Below are 16,436 nucleotides of genomic sequence, written 5' to 3'. Positions count from 1 at the left end.
CCTATCTCCCCGGTTAGATAAGTGATAACCACCTTCGTACTATCCCTGTACGCCCATGGACCATTAAGATCGGATGTTGCGCCTAACAGATCAGTCTGAACGGATTCTATAACTATATCACTATTGCTGCGTTCTTCCAGCTCTTCGAGCATGGCGCGCGTCAAAAATGAAACTCTGTTCAAGTCTGAGGGGTTAGTTAGCCTAGATGACACGGGACGATTAATATCTGGTTCGCTGTGCACTGATGGTGCACTTTCCCTGTCGGACCCTATCTCAGGGGGCGTCTGACATGCATTGGTATCTAATCCCGCATCCTCCGCGAATGTGTCTGCGAGTGTATCACTGGCAGCGGTCATCTCTTCATTGGGAGCGCTGCCAGTCGAGGGACGCCCCGTTCGCCACCCACGATTCCTTCCCTTACCCCTCCCACGTCGAACCCTGTCAGATGAGGCCGATGGCTCAGAGGCCGGGGAGCGAATCGTTGAAAGGCTAACGTTCAAATCATTGGGACTCACACTACGCGATGGCGCTCGCTTTGCTGATTTCCTACCTCTGTTTCCCCTGCCGCGACCCCCGAAGACTCCACGGGCCCTTCCCCTACCCGCGGGCCTGGCTGCACCACTCGATTCCGGCTGAATCACTACTAACCGCGGGGGGAACTGGATCTGCGGAGCGCCGTCTTCAAGAATATCTACAGTTACAGCACGATTGGGAGAAAGCCCGTTTTCAACCATCCCACCCCTGCCACGACCGCGCTTAGCCCTACCAACCTCGGCCCACGGCTCATCAGCCGGCTTCTGAGCCTCGGAGCCGACTACGGTACTACCTACTCGTTCGTCTACTGTTAGCAGGGGTGACTGTACACTGTGTGCACAGTCACCGGCACTGAGCATCGGCACTGAGCTCGACACTCCGGTGACAATTTTCTTTGGGACCTCTACAGCCGTGGTGACCTCTACAGGGGAAGATACCACAGGCTCAGATGGAGCCGGGACCGCTTGGCTGATGCCTACACTACCTATCACGAGATCGAACGCCTCCTTGTGGGAGGCGAACGTCCTTTTTCCCCTACCACGCACCGTTTTAGCTGTCTTGGCGCGTTTGGGACGGCGCGAGGCGGACACTGCGGGGGTCTGGGCGCTATCGGTGGGGGGTTTCTTGACCTGCGTTTCGCGGGTCACCTGGGATGGCTGGGGGGATGACCTAGGCGGCACAGCATAGAGGTCATAGTGACCACCGTCTATTACCCCCGTGTACCGCACATGAATTTCGGGGTGATCCGGGTTCCCATGGCGCTGCATAACTTGCCCATTGCGCCAGACGACGATGCGGCGCCTCACGACGGCAGCCGCCGCGGTCAGCTCCGGCTCGGCGCCCCACTCTGCCCTTGGAATCACCATTCTATACAGGTACTCTTCAAAATCTCCTACGATGAACCCCTCAAAGTCTGCGCGGTTAGCCCACATGTACGTCACTACCATGAAACGCAACATTTCCGCGTCGATGACCCCACCTCCGACGCCGCGCGAGATAGCATGGAACATACAATCCCCATCCATGGGCATGTTGATGATGTTTTGGCTTTGGGGCCCACCTCCCGTTTTAACAACCTCCGCATAGGTGCTTCCAGCCATGTTTTTGTGTGTGTGTAGAAATACAACCACAACAAAAGGCCAACTGGCTAACTGATCTGCGAACCAATGCAGATCCAAGCAAGAAGATGTTTAAACAAAAATCAAGATGCGTGCAGGAAAAAAGAACTACAAACTGGCGCAACAGGCGCAAACAACAAGAGGAAGTTGGCAGTTGTGTGTGGCCGTGTGCCTCTCAGAACTGCTCGGCAGACAGGACAGGACAGGCCTGGAAAAGGAAACATCCCATCAGATGTTAGGACCGCTGAGAGATACATTCTTGTGGGGCGACATCCGAGAAGGGACACGGGTGGGGACACTTGGGGTTGGGGGGTGGGAAGTTGTAGCCACAACTGCAAGGTAGGAGGGGGAGGAGCAGTGGAGGCGGAACACTTTCAATTAAGGGGGGACACTGCCGACCTTTGGTCCCATTCTTTCCATGCAACGCCCATAGGGCTAATGCCCCTAGGCCTAATGGCAGCGTGCGTGGTCATCGGCGCCCATAAAAAGCAAGTTATGAAGTCTTGCATCCAAAACCAGTGTCCAACTCTGTTCATCTATGTACACGTACAATGTCCTCAAAAGCAAGTTACGAAGCATTACATCTAAAACCAGTGTCCAACCCTGTTCATCTGTGTGCCCTGGACTCTGGAGGACTTTGAAGCAAGTCTTCATTATGTTAAGATTGATTTTCGGAACTTGTCAAATTTCAAAACTCAATCATTTCAGTTTTTACAGATAATCATATAGATAATTCATGAATAAATCTTAATAAAATCAATTAATGAAATGCTGGTTCAGTTTTTCCCTTTACCGGTCTCGCAGAGCATGGGCGTAGGAACCTCACAAAAAGTGGAGAGGGGGCAGAGGAACTTCAATGTCACGTTATGGGAGCTCCAATACCCCTATGAAGTTCTTTTTAGTTTTGTGCTCATCTCACCTTCTGAACGATTTTCTGCTCTGAGTATTGTGTTTAAATAAAAAATAACGGTCATACTTAAAATGGTTGAAAAGTGGCTATGAGTTGACCCCCACCCCCTGTTCATACGCCTAGATCGCAGAGGGTTTCTGGGATTGCATGCCATTTGGGCCCCAAACGAGTCCCACCTGGGTCCCAGTTGATATTCATTTTGGCCCCAAGTGGGCTTTTTAGCGAATACCCGTGTAAGCCTGAGCTGGAAAAGCCCATATGGGCTAAATACAGGCCCCATCTGGGCCAAATATGGACCCCTCTGGGGTGCCCAGATGGGACCCAGATGGTTAAAAGTGTAGAAGTCTGAATGAAGATAAAAACATAATCTGACCTGATTTAACCTAGCGTACTCACCTACCAACCTAAAAACTACAGCCTGACAATCCATAAAATGCCAACCTACAACATATTTTCAGACCTTTTAAATACCAATAACCCCAGCTGGATACCCATGACATATCCATCTGACAATCTGAGTCTGTGGTGGGCAGCCCGGATGGCCCCACTTTGGTGCAGTGCACACTAGGGGCCTCAAACAAATCACATTTTTTAGAGCAGATACATGGCAAATTTAATAAATGCCATTTTCCATAATTCATTATGGAAAAAACTTTTGCATAATAGCAAAGATTTCAAATACCGTAAAATGGGGTGTTAAGGGACAGTGGGGTGTTAAGGGACAGCTGCATGGGAAAAACTTTGAGTCATATTAACTTCCTAATTTGAGAAGGTTCAATAAAAACTTCAGTGTGGTAGTTGACACTGTTTTGCTCTTGACCATAGGAGAAAATGGTATGGTTTTTCATGCAAGTGATTTGGTTCAAAAATGGATTTGAAAATCGTGCTACATTTTCACAAAATTGAAACATCTCCAAAACTCTGTGTGTACCACATAAACTAGTGGGTGTACAGGGAAAATGAATGCATAGGTGTATTGTCACATGTATTGCACATGTTTCCTGAAAAACTTGTGCAAATCCACCCATTCATTCATCATCCTCTTCCTCTTTTCCGGATACATGCATATTTTGAGGTGAATGTGGGGTGCTAAGGAACAGGGAAGAAAAAAATAAAAATAATATCTAAATATAATTTAATTAAGTAGGCATGGAAAACACTAAATTCCACATAAAATGCTGGCAAGTTCATGCTTTTATCTCTAACACATCTGAAGTTATGTAACAAAACATCTCAACACTCTCTTTTACAATGATGGGTCAATGGAGACTGATGTAAGTAAATGTGATGTCATCATAAAAAGGCTAAAACAAAGAGGGCAACATAATGACAAGTGACAAGCTTCAACATGGGTTTTTATTGATGACAGAAGATTACTTTTTGGTTCTGTTTACCTTATAATTAGCACATTTTCAACAAGCGTAAACTGCATTACACGTAATTGGCTAAAAAGGTCATTAGTGGTGAATGAACCTGACTTGTTTTGTGACAGAATATGCAAAACATTTCAATTAATAAATTGTGTGCCCTTCCACACCCCAATTGTGGGCATTTGATGACCATTTCTTGGAATAATATAGGTGTCCCTTAACACCCCACATTGGGGTGCTAAGGGACAGTGATGAAAAATAATAAAAAATAATATGCAGGTATAAATCTTAAAAACTTTAATGTGGCAGGCATGTAAAGCACCAAATTCCACATAAAATGCTGACAATTTGATGCTTCTATCTCCAACCCTTCTTGAGTTATGTAACAAAACACCTCAAAACTGTCCCTTAACACCCCATTTTACGGTACTGCTTCACCTGACAACAGAGCTAATGCAAAACAGAAGTTGGGAGGCATTGCATCTGATGATTCAATGGCTACTTTTTTTGTCAGTGATCTCTGCTATTTTTGTTCAGATCCGACTATTTTCAAGTTCATTATTTGAAAATAGTCGGATCTGAACAAAAATATCAGAGGACATTCTCAGCACTATTCTAATCATGAATGTGCCAGGCATTTGATGTGCATTTGCTTCAATTAGGGTGCAGATCTGCTTTTGTATGGGGCCGTACCCAAATCTGCTATATTTGGGTACGATGTCGTCACATGCGTACCCATTTTTAGCAGATTTCTGCTTAAAATAGCAGACTGCTAAAAATAGCAGATTTTACCATAGTTTCCCCAACTGTAGCGTGATGGACAGTGGCTCTGTCTTTTTCCCACTCACAAGGCCAAAGGGACAATTCTTAGTTTTAAGGTAACACTTTTTGCAAACCTACCACATTTATCTACCTTTTTCAAGAAAAATCTCACCGTCATGGGCCTTTTTTCAACCGTAACGATACATTTGAAGTCAAAAGTGTACCCAAATGAATCAAAAAATTGATTCCATGCCCATATTTGGTCATGGCTCCTCCCACCAGAATAAAACTATTGATGCCTCCATATTTTTATTCCAAAAGTCTAGTTTGCCCAACTGATGTGTTTATTTTGTATAAATTGCTACTCATCAACTCTTGAGATATTTACACAAAAGTCCACTGCGTGCTGGTAACACAGACCTGGCACAAGCTACCATATGCACGGAATTGCATCTTTCTCACCAAACCAAAAGGGTGGTGTTTCACCATTGATAGCAACACGCTGCTATTACACATGTCAAATCGGTTTTCTATGGAGACGTCAACAAGCCCATTGCTCCAACCATAAGTGTGACATCAGCTCGCAAAATGGAATAGCAGCATGCTGCTACAACCGGTAAAACACTGACAAAAAACAAATCAAATCAAACCTTACCTGCTACCTACAGCCTACTTTTTAGAACCTACAACCAACATATCACAAATGGCAGCTCGTGCCGTCTGCCCTGATACCAAATGCCTTACAAAAAGTTATGAGCTTAAAGCCCTTTCCAAAATATATAACAGAACAGGTGGACATGCCATGAGTACCTTAAATGTTTTATCTCAGCATTTTACATCAGCATCCAGCATGTAGGGAGGAAAATGATTGTTTTCAAATTTCAGCTCAAGCTTCAAGTGCGTTATATATGCGTCGGAATTGCCGCATCATAAACTTCTAGCCATTAATAGCTTCAGCATGGGAGAAAAGCAAAAAACAACACTATCCATATTTTCCACAACCAATAACATTAATTTTGGCATCATACATACACTTCGTAATGTCAAATTTCCACTTAATATCTATCCGAATAAAATGTCAACCACCCACCTTCTAGCTCATGCCCAAGCAGGCCGTTAGAAGTGGCGGGAACGCCGGGAACGATTACTTTACTGCGGGAACAAGTGTACTTTTTAATTATTCAAATTTTGGCCTGCAAACTGGAGCGACAGACCCTTATTTGTTTGTATAACTTCTTCAATTTGATCATATTATTAATAACATGGCAGCAAATGAAAAATACTTGAAATATTTTCAATGAAAGCTGTGGTTGCAAATAATTATGTTATTATTTAAGTCATTGATATAAATATGAGCTACAACTTGGCGCATATGTGGCACTAATGATTCATTTGAAGCTTTTTGTAAACACTTTTGAAGTGTGCATATTTTTATCCCCAACAGAAATCACAAACAAGGTCTGCAATACCGGGCGAGTATTCAACAAGCAGATGAGAAGAGCAGACGTGCCAATGCTGCTCTTGAAAATGAAAAGTTTGATCGATTTTAATAATTTCTGCACAATTCGATAGCGGAGACCGAGGATCGTTGCCGTTTTTCGGTGATAGATTACTCTGGGCGGACCAACAGGCAACAAGAGTGAGGACCAAATCGGTCCAGGTTCCAGAACCCCCCCCCCCCCGCTAAAAGCAGACGAGCCCATATGGCTGTTCGGGTCCCTGCAGCATAGATCTGTGTACTGTGTGCGTCATACTTGGGTGACGTCAGCCGCCCGGCTCCACCCACCCTCCACCGGCACGCCGGGGCCGAGCGCCGCTGCAGCCTGCAGCCTATTCCAACCGTGGCGCTGAGGAACTAGTGATTGTCGTTCAAATAACGGTTAAAATGCGTTCAAATGTGGTCAATAACCCATGTAAAGACTTGCTCACCTCAATCAGTTCACTCTATATTGACTCAAGCCATATCAAGCGAGCGCAATACAAACTATGTAGAGCACCAGACAGCGCAGAGGTCCCCAACTCACTGGCTCACTGCTCGCCCAGTCCATCGGGGCCGGCGCCACGACGGCCCCCCGCAAGTAGGCAGCCCGCACTCTACCGGCAGCCGCGGGCAGCACGCTCGTCTTTTCCGCGAAGCTCTAGCTAGATCAGGGGCCAAACGCGAGGGGGTCGTCCCTACCCCCTTAACCCCCTTGTGCCGTCGAAGGACGCAAACTGGCCTGTGCCGGCGAGGGTTAAGTTTGTCGAGAGATGCGTAGGGATGACAGACCCGAGTCTAATTTTTGCTTGAGATCCAGTGAGATCATAGATCCTCATTTACTTTTGTCAACTCAGAAATCCCAGCAAATCACTCGTTGCAACTTGCAAGTCACAAACGTTCAGTTTTAGAGCTTCTATGTGATTGCACGTCATATCCACAATTTTGTGGCACTTGACATAGAAACACTTGGAAACCCTGGTTTCAAATGCTGTGCATGGAAGGATCCACTCAGATCATAGATCAAAGTTCTTGGTTTATCGTCAGATCGTATCAGATCATAGATTCAGATTAAATTTTTCACGCTGAATCCCGTGGGGCCATAGATCCTAACCTGCAGTTTCCTTCGAGGTCCATAAAGATCATAGATCCATCACTCGGACCCATGCACGTGTCTGATAGGAGGGTCCCTTTGAAAAAGCGAAACGGGCACGTCAGTTCCCTTTTTAGTTCCTTTGTTTACTCCCATGTGTACCGACGGATCGGCCAAATCTGGCACCAAGAACAGATGAGGCGAAGCTCTACTCCAGCTGAACTGAGATGGCCGCGAGCTGGAGACGATGTTGCCGGCGGGCGTGCATCTGCTGCAGTAGAGCTGAACTGGTGGCGATGCTGGCCTCCCCCACCTGCCTGCGGAGAGCCGATCCGCATTGGTCGTACTCCCGCTCAGGAGTCCAGCTCCTGCAGCGCAGCCCGGATGCTCAGCAGCTCATCAGGGTCGCATCTTTGCAGTGATGATGATCGCGATGGAAAGTGTTTGTGAGTGTTCAGGCATTTGCATTCAAATATACATGTTTTAATCATAAAGCGTTTAATCACAGAAAGGATTTCGTAGACTGATCACAGTAGGTAATATTTGGACATTACTTTCCGAAATCGAACCGAGACAGGGCATTATCCCCCCGCGCCTCAGACACGTATGGCCAATGACCATGCATCCGCGCAGCTCTGCGCCGGCCGTTACTGGGGGTCGCCGGTAGACTGGGGAGGGAGCCGCCTCTGTTCAGGCGCATTGCAGGGGCGCAGCCAAAGGGGGGCACACTGGTCTTAAACCCCTCCCAAATCTAGCAGGCGCCCTCTTCGAAGACGATCATTTCCTTTCCAGTGTCCAACATCGACGGTAGCCAATGCGGTACACCACGCGGCACTGGCGCTAAAGGCAGCCGTCCACTGGTTAATCTCCGTCCACGCGCTGAATTTAGCATTGAAGTATATGGGCTGCGCGCCGAATGCCGTTCAGCGCCGAATGCGCGATGAATCGCAGTCAGCCGATTATTTGGCGGCTGTTGGGCGCCGAATCACGCGCCTCACGACTAAAAATCACTCTACGACTCCTGACGACCTGAAATACTTCAACTTTTCAGCGCGTTCTAGGCACTGGACGATTACGCGGAAATTGCGCACCTAACCAGTGGACGGCGGCCTTAAAGGAAAAGGGCCACCTTCGTGAAATATGAAGATATTGTTGTTTTTCATATCGACATTATTATTTTTCATTTTCTTTTTAAAACTGGTGCCAGAAGTGCATAATTCGCGAAAAAGTATTTAAAACTATTTAACATATTGGTACTATGTTGATACTCTCTACGGCAGGTCTACTGTATGATGGCATAGCGATGACGTCACACTCAAGCCAATCAGCGTTCAGCAGACAGACTCGTCGGATTGTGTCAGATAAGCTGATTGGTTAAAGCTGAGCTGATTGGAGCTGATTGGTAAAAAACCAAAGCCTCGCCGCGGGTGGCTGTATTACAGGGTAAGGACGCATTCCTGGGATAAGGACGCATTCCTCTTTTAAAATTGCCGATACCTACGAATGGAAGCCGATATCGGCCGTAAGGAGATAGACTGAAGGGTTTTCGGACACGGGCTACAAGATGGCTATCTCAGTTTCAATCCCCATGTTAAAGGTGGCCCTTTTCCTTTAAGGCTTACAATTTTATATCTTTTATGAGTGAAGACGCGAAATTGACGCCCTTCCAACCCGAAATTGGCGCCCTACTGAGCCAAAATTGGCGCCCTCATCAATTCAATTTCAAGCCCCCTCCGAATTTTTCCCTGGCTGTGCCCCTGGCGCATTGATGTCCTCCTTCGAGCCGATTGGAGGAGCCTCCAGCGCCAGCCTTCCGCTTGTCAGCCAAGAACCCTGAGCAGACCATTTGAGTTTAACATTCCTTGGCTCGGATCATCAGGATGCCGTCATTGTCTTTGATCAAAACTAACATGAAATTCGCGATCAGCACTCCGAAATAACTCGCAATGCCCCCACTTTACGTAGTTCCCAAAAGGTCCCGATTTTAGGTGATTACCTAAACTGACTTTGGAAAGTCCACTAATGACCTTGGACTTCCAAATTGGATATGTTCTGTCTTCTCTCGTCATGGGCAGCACGCTCGACGGCGACCAACTCTTCCAAAATGTGGCGGCCAACTCTGGCTGACACGTGTCACGTGAAAGATTGTGCGATGTGCGGCGAAAATGGCGCCTTGCGAGTTGCGACAAACGTAGCACATCTCGGCAAACGAGGCGCCTCTTTGCTTCTCGTTTAAGCGTGCATCCCTCCGCCAAATAATATCATAATCGGACCATATTTGGCAAAGTTGTGGACATATTGCGTTTTGCGGCATAAATGGCGCATTGGACAAAGGTGGTGCATTGCGGCAAACGCGGTGCATTGTTATTGTCGTTAGAGGATGCATCATAACGCCAAATCGCATCCTAATCGGACCATGTTCGACAAAGTTATGGACACTTATCGACTTGCGGCGAAAATGGCGCACTGTGACAAATGTGGCGCATTGCGACAAACGCGGTGCAGTTGTCCTTGTTAATTAATAATGCATCCATCCACCAAAATCTAGTCCAATCGGACCATATTTGACAAAGTTATGCATATTTAGTATTTCGCTATGAAGTATCTCCGCCACGAAGGTACCCATCTTCGCACGTGTGTCACGTGACCACTGGTGGTGTAAGCAGGACTTGTCCCCTCACTGATTGCACCATTTCAGGCTTCTTAACTGGTGCAGTTTACGTGCTATAAGGCCACAAATCGGACAACACACGATAATCTGGGAGGTACGTGACTCAAACACGTGGCCACGTGGCACGTGCCGGACCTCTGATAGCTTCACCGTTCACGCCACGTGATGACCCATCGACGTGGCCATCAGCATGTAAAAGATGACCCCGGCCGGTGTCATCGTCTCTGAACAGTGGACGGCTAAACTCGAAAAACGGGAAAATTTAGGGAAATTTCACCTTTCAAACATATAATTCCCCCATAATTTTTAATTTTTCATTTTAAGAAAAATCCGAGATAGCAGTTTTCTAGCCCCCTTCATTCTGTGCCTATACCCGTTTTCAGATCGACCCTATCATAAAAACTGACGGCCTGACGGCTATTTCCCCCATTCCTTGCATTTCACAATGCTAGTATATTTAAGCACCAAAATTGACCCCGTGCCACGGCACGTGCAATAGCACGTGCGCCACGTGACCACTAGTGCGACAAGCTGGACTCATCTGCTCACCGGCTGCGTTGATTTGGTGTCGCTAGGTGGAGTGGTTTCCACGCCATAGGACCCCCAGTTGGCCAATGTCGGATTTTCCCGGAGGTTACCCCATCAAACACGTTTGCACGTGGCACGTGCTTTTCAATCGCCCCATATCTGACCCATACCATGTGGTAGCCGACACTCCGGGGCACAACATATTGGAACATTTTCAAAATCTAACGTGGAAATTTTTTGCAAAATCGATTTGAAAATAATTTTTCAAATTCGCCATAGGCTCAACATGGGGTAACTGTTCGTGACGATTACCCGAAATTTTGTCAATTATATTTTAAATAATTACCACCGTCAGTTGGGGTGCCTGCCCGAGATCCGACCCTAAAAATATCAGCAAATATAATTGACGAAATTTTTCGCAAATCGAATTTCCAATTTTCCCCCATGTTAACCCTATGGGAAAATGCACGTGCCGATTACCCCAAAACGGGTTAATTATATTTCAAGCGACCGATGCCAGCCGGTAGCTCCCCGATACGGGACCAAACGCTGAAAAAAGCAAGAAAATCTACCGAGCCGTTTCGGCGGCGATCAAAATGTCCAAAATCGCGGCAGAAACGCTAAACACCCCCCTAGAGAGGTAGCTCAGGTTGGGATTTTCAATAGAAAATCACAATTCTAAAGAATAGTGATTGTCTAATTGAAAAGTCCCAACCTTCGGATATTCCCCCATGTTAACCCTATGGGAAAATGCACGTGCCGATTACCCCAAAACGGGTTAATTATATTTCAAGCGACCGATGCCAGCCGGTAGCTCCCCGATACGGGACCAAACGCTGAAAAAAGCAAGAAAATCTACCGAGCCGTTTCGGCGGCGATCAAAATGTCCAAAATCGCGGCAGAAACGCTAAACACCCCCCTAGAGAGGTAGCTCAGGTTGGGATTTTCAATAGAAAATCACAATTCTAAAGAATAGTGATTGTCTAATTGAAAAGTCCCAACCTTCGGATACAGACTACTCTCAGACATTTTATGGAGCATAATTAGAGCATTGACATGCATGTGCGCGCGGAATAAATTGATGATGGTTTGCTTGAGTCCACGTTCTGTGACCAGCCGACGCAAAATTACCACGCAACCTACATGTAACTTTGCCAGCCTGTAGCTCCCCCATACGGGACCAAACGCTGAAAATGGCAAGAAAATCTAACTATCCGTTTTCGAGGGATTCAAAATGTCCTAAATCGCGGCAGAAACGCTAAACACCCCCCTAGAGAGGTAGCTCAGGTTGGGATTTTCAATAGAAAATCACAATTCTAAAGAATAGTGATTTGTCTTAATTGAAAAGTCCCAACCTTCGGATACAGACTACTCTCAGACATTTTATGGAGCATAATTAGAGCATTGACATGCATGTGCGCGCGGAATAAATTGATGATGGTTTGCTTGAGTCCACGTTCTGTGACCAGCCGACGCAAAATTACCACGCAACCTACATGACATGGAAAAGTTTTTCATAGCCTATATGCATGTCCAGAAATTATCTTAATCACTCAAAAAACAGTCGGTTTAGAGGAAGTTGAAATTTGTCCCAATTTATCTGCCCCACCCTGTGGGCCCTGGAATAGAGCGAGAGGCTGAAGACGCTTTGTCTATATGATAACATGCTTATTTTCTAAATTTATATCTGGACTAGGTGTAAACCAAACCTCCCGTAACTACTCAGTACCTATTACCCCATGGAAAACAATGGTTTAGTGGCATTGATTCGGTTGGGGGTAAGCTCGGCCACTCGCCCGGGGTTACCAAAATGTGCCAATTTTATCCAGAATTGGAGGATCAAAAGCATGCGATAGCATTTATGCCTACCAGAGGGGATAGCATTTCCGTTGCGCCTCTGCTGTTCTCCATTGCTGGGCGGGGGACGTGTTCAGGGTTCACTGTTCCGCGGCGGAGGCCGGCCGGCGGGTGGGCCGGCGGGCGGGCGGGCGGGCTTACCCTGCTGCCGATGATGTCCAGCAGGTGGGCCTGCTGGCCGCTCTGCGAGCTGTCCCGCTGCTCGGGGAAGCGGAGCTGGTACGGCTCCGAGGAGGGCCCGTCGAGTACGTCCCGCACGGCCGCGATCAGCACCGGGTCGTCCTGACCCAGCACCAGCGGCCCGCGCAGCAGGTCGCCGTAGGTGCGCGGCACCGGCCGCAACAGAGGGTCGCCTGCGGCCGCCACCCGTGCCCGGTGAACGGGGAGTTCACACGACGGGAAACGGCCGCCACCCGTGCCCGGTGAACGGGGAGCACACGACGGGAAACGGCCGCCACCCGTGCCCGGTGAACGGGGAGCACACGACGGGAAACGGCCGCCACCCGTGCCCGGTGAACGGGGAGCACACGACGGGAAACGGCCGCCACCCGTGCCCGGTGAACGGGGGGCACACGACGGGAAACGGCCGCCGACAGCGGCGGGCAACATGCACGTCTGCTAAGGGACGCATGGTGTTCAACGAACCAGTTCTGATTAACAGAAGAATCCTGGTGTAATACTGAATGTCTTTGGAATGAATATGAAATGATCTTTTACATACTCGCGAATTACATAGGTAACGTAAAACCACAAACCTGGCAGGATTACGGCGAAGCACAAAATGACTGCCGAGGCGATTAAAAACATCAATACGAGGCGGCCTTTGCTCGCTTTGAGGCGTAACCTTCCCTCCATTTTCTTTTTTTCTGTGGAAAAAAAATGTAGGTAGGTAGGTAATAATGACCATGTAACGGGCAGGCCACTCTACAGATACCTACTTGCATTGGAGATCAACTCTGTACACACCACTCGCCGACCACCGTGTGCGGCGGACCGGCTGTTGCATTACTTACCTGTGTGAGCGCTGCTGCGGTCGGTGGTCGGCCGCCGTCTCGGTCTGCTCTGCCGGCGTCTGCTGCGGGCCGTCCGCGGCCCTCTCCGGCCGCCGCTGCGCCCCGCCCCGGTCAGCGACCCCGCTCGGCAGCGCTGCTGCAGCGCTGCACCGCCGCCCGCCGCGGCAGGAGCCCGCCGTCCGGCCACGGAGCCCGCTACCCGGCCACCTATCCGGCCACGGGAGCCCGTCAACCGGCCTCGGCAGCCAGTAGCGGCGGAACACCTTCAATTAAGGGGGGGGGGGGCACTGCCGACTTTTGGTCCCATTCTTTCCATGCAACGCCCATAGGGCTTAGGGCTAATGGTAAAATTATAAAATCAAAGGGGGCACGGTGCCCCGGTGCCCTCCCCGTTCCGCCGCCTATGTCGGGAGCCCGCTACCCAGTCATGGGAGCCTGCCGCCCGGCCACACTCCAGTCGGTGGTTAAAACTAAATTAAAACTGCTCCTTTTGCGCGGCCTAGCTTCCATGCCTACATGTATACGGCGCGGCGAGTCGATTCCATGCGCTCGCAATATTATAGGTACATACGCCGTGGGCGAGTCTGGCCACAGCTGATGGCGCGGGATCAGACCGTCACCGACCTCTACAGCTGTCTGTACAGCTGTCTGTACTCGCAGCGGTGATGTCAGGAGATCAGGAGCGGCGTCGGGGCGTCCTCGTATCTGAACTGCTTGTAATATAGACATAGTACAATAATTACGGAGCGAGCGAAGCGAGCGTAGTCTTTCCTTAGATTAACGGAAACTCCAGATCTCGAGAACGGCTGGCCCGATGGCGCTCAAATTTGGCACATGGTTAGGGACCGGTTAGTAGGGTGCCGTGCAAGAGTCAGTTGGGACCCATTTTGCACGTGCGCACGTGCAGGGTGCCGCTTCCAGATCTCGAGAACGGCTGGGCCGATTGTGCTCAAATTTGGCACATCGCTAGAGACCGGTTAGTAGGGTGCCATGCACAAGTCAGCTGGAGGTACCCCTTCGAAATTTCGCACGTGCAAGGCTCACCCTCTCGCTCGCTCCGTTAGTCGCCCCAAAAGGCGTTATACTGGTGTATTGTAGGTACACCTACCTTAGCTTACTCTAGGGTAAGGTGCCTAATTAGCGACCCCCTTAATTTGAACCGTCATTGCTCACGCTCTGTGGGTATCACTGTGTTACTGGCTTGATTTTCGGAGAAATCGTTCATTTTTCTATTAAAATATAGTCAGTTTCTGCCCCAATATTCACTAACTTATTTGTAGTAAGCATTTTGGCAAACCATTGCAAAAAAACGTTAGGTAATGGGGAACTCTTCCCGATTAGCGACCGGGAAGGGTCGCTAATAAGTCTATGGATTTCCCCATATTAAAAATGGCAAAAAATGCGACGCCTGAAAAGATGAAATATGATCTCAAAGAGGTAACCTTTACGTAAAGCACTCAATAACTCGAACAGGAACATTTATCCAACACATTTACGTAAGTAAAAACTGATCACGTGATCCACCGAAGGCGAAAAGAAGGCGGAAACCCAAATTTTGCAGGCTATCTTGCATGATATTCGAGGTCCGCGCTGAATTCGGCACCCCTGCAGTCGGTGACGACATTTGGCATCCCCTGCCACACATTGCAAGCTTCAGCAACACCTCATTTTCATTTCTCTCTTTTCCCCTTTCTTTCCCTTCTTGAGCTATTTGCGACCATGCCAGGCGCAAATAGGAAATATGAGTTGCGACACATTTTTAACCGCCATGCTGTGCACAGTTGAGCGATTCACTATGGAAAAACGGCAATCAGTTAAAAAAGGAATGTCGATTCAGAATAAAAAGGGTGCATCATCCTAATGTGCATCGCTTTTCATCAGAGAGGGCCCAAACACATGCACGTTTTGGATAAAAACTCGTCATTTTTATTTAAACTCACCTGAAACGTCCCACCAGCCACCACTCACCAGAAACATCGACGACTGTCACCGTGCGTATCAGTAAGTCGAAAGCATAGGATTCCTTGCAAGTGTTGCATGGGTTAATTAGAACTATGTTTTGTGAAGGCTCATCGTTTCAGTTCCATCTGTTCTCTCGCAGCCCTGAGCCAGGTGCGGGATATGAAGGTCCGCTTGTTGTCATCTGTTTTTGGCAGTGTTTTAGTGTTGTAGATGGTATGCTCAAGTAAACAAGCATCCTTGAAGAAAGGTTGCGTCATTATTGTGCATTATATTTTCTCGGCAATCGACCACACCGACCACACGCCGAGGGCAAGAAGCAAGCAAGAAGTTGAAGTGGCCCAAGAAGTGAACCAAGGCTGCTTATAAAACCCAATAAATATAACCACAAGATAAAACCGATAGAGCTTGGCAAGCAAGAACCACGCTTATTAGAGGAGATTTGTGTGGAAAGGCGAGCACGTTGATTATTGGGTTTCTTTGTGATAAGCTTATATGGAGACAGGACTTCATTAACTGGGTTAGGAGTTAGGAAATGACCAGAATCGACGTCTGTATACTTAGCGAATTATTGACATTGACGTTCAGCGACAGATTCGCGGACCCCTAGGATTCCGCTGAAAATCACTTCATTGACAGGGGTAACTTGGGGCGTAGAGTTGCGTGGTGTCGCGTGGTCTGGTTTGACTAGAAAGCATCCTCTGGGTATAGTGGCTCTCCTTGGGGCTTGGTTGCAAAGAAAAAAAACAAAAAAAAAACAAGTGTGATGCCTGCTTTAGACTAAACTCACCTGTTAACTCACCTGTTGGGTTTCCTCAGCCTTGCTCTTAGGAGAGGAGTGAGAAGGAGGGAAACCCAAGTCGTTCAGAGACGCGCCAATTCCAAAGAATATAGTTGGACACAAGCTGGGGCCAGTGGGTGGGCCTTGAGTCAGGGAACTGGTGTTGTGCGTCTGCGTGTGAATTGTTGTGGAAACTCGACAAGTCGACAAACTCGACTCGTAGTTGGTGCTAATGCTTCACAAAGAAAGAAAGAAAGAGAGAGAAACGGCTGTGAAGTGTAATGCAAATGCTGTCTCACCCGCAAACCAAATGGGTGAATGACATGTGAAGGAAGGCCAGGCATGGTGGGAATGCAGAAATCA

The 16,436-nt window shown here is 48.1% G+C and overlaps 2 protein-coding genes across 2 annotated transcripts in view; both read right to left on the bottom strand.

Annotated features, from left to right (window-relative positions):
• LOC122384680 (protein Star-like) overlaps positions 1 to 4,872 on the bottom strand; it is a 118,320-nt gene extending 113,448 nt beyond the window's left edge. Inside the window, exon 1 of the mRNA XM_043372318.1 lies at positions 4,867 to 4,872. Within this exon, the coding sequence (XP_043228253.1) occupies positions 4,867 to 4,872 (6 nt within the window). The remainder of the gene's footprint in view (positions 1 to 4,866) is intronic.
• A 1,747-nt stretch (positions 4,873 to 6,619) lies between these two features.
• Positions 6,620 to 13,499, bottom strand: LOC122384693. Its single transcript, XM_043372336.1, has 4 exons — positions 13,334 to 13,499; positions 13,076 to 13,185; positions 12,462 to 12,673; positions 6,620 to 7,632 (listed from the first exon to the last, which is right to left on the bottom strand). The coding sequence occupies exons 2-4, from the start codon at positions 13,173 to 13,175 to the stop codon at positions 7,618 to 7,620; spliced, it is 327 nt and encodes a 108-aa protein (XP_043228271.1). The 5' UTR covers positions 13,176 to 13,185; positions 13,334 to 13,499; the 3' UTR covers positions 6,620 to 7,617.
• Positions 13,500 to 16,436: the final 2,937 nt, after the last annotated feature.

The sequence above is a fragment of the Amphibalanus amphitrite genome, unplaced genomic scaffold (genome assembly GCF_019059575.1).
Source record: "Amphibalanus amphitrite isolate SeventyFive unplaced genomic scaffold, NRLGWU_Aamphi_draft 000196F_arrow, whole genome shotgun sequence".
Taxonomy (NCBI): Eukaryota; Metazoa; Arthropoda; class Thecostraca; order Balanomorpha; family Balanidae; genus Amphibalanus; species Amphibalanus amphitrite.
This window is presented reverse-complemented; position numbering and strand designations above follow the sequence as displayed.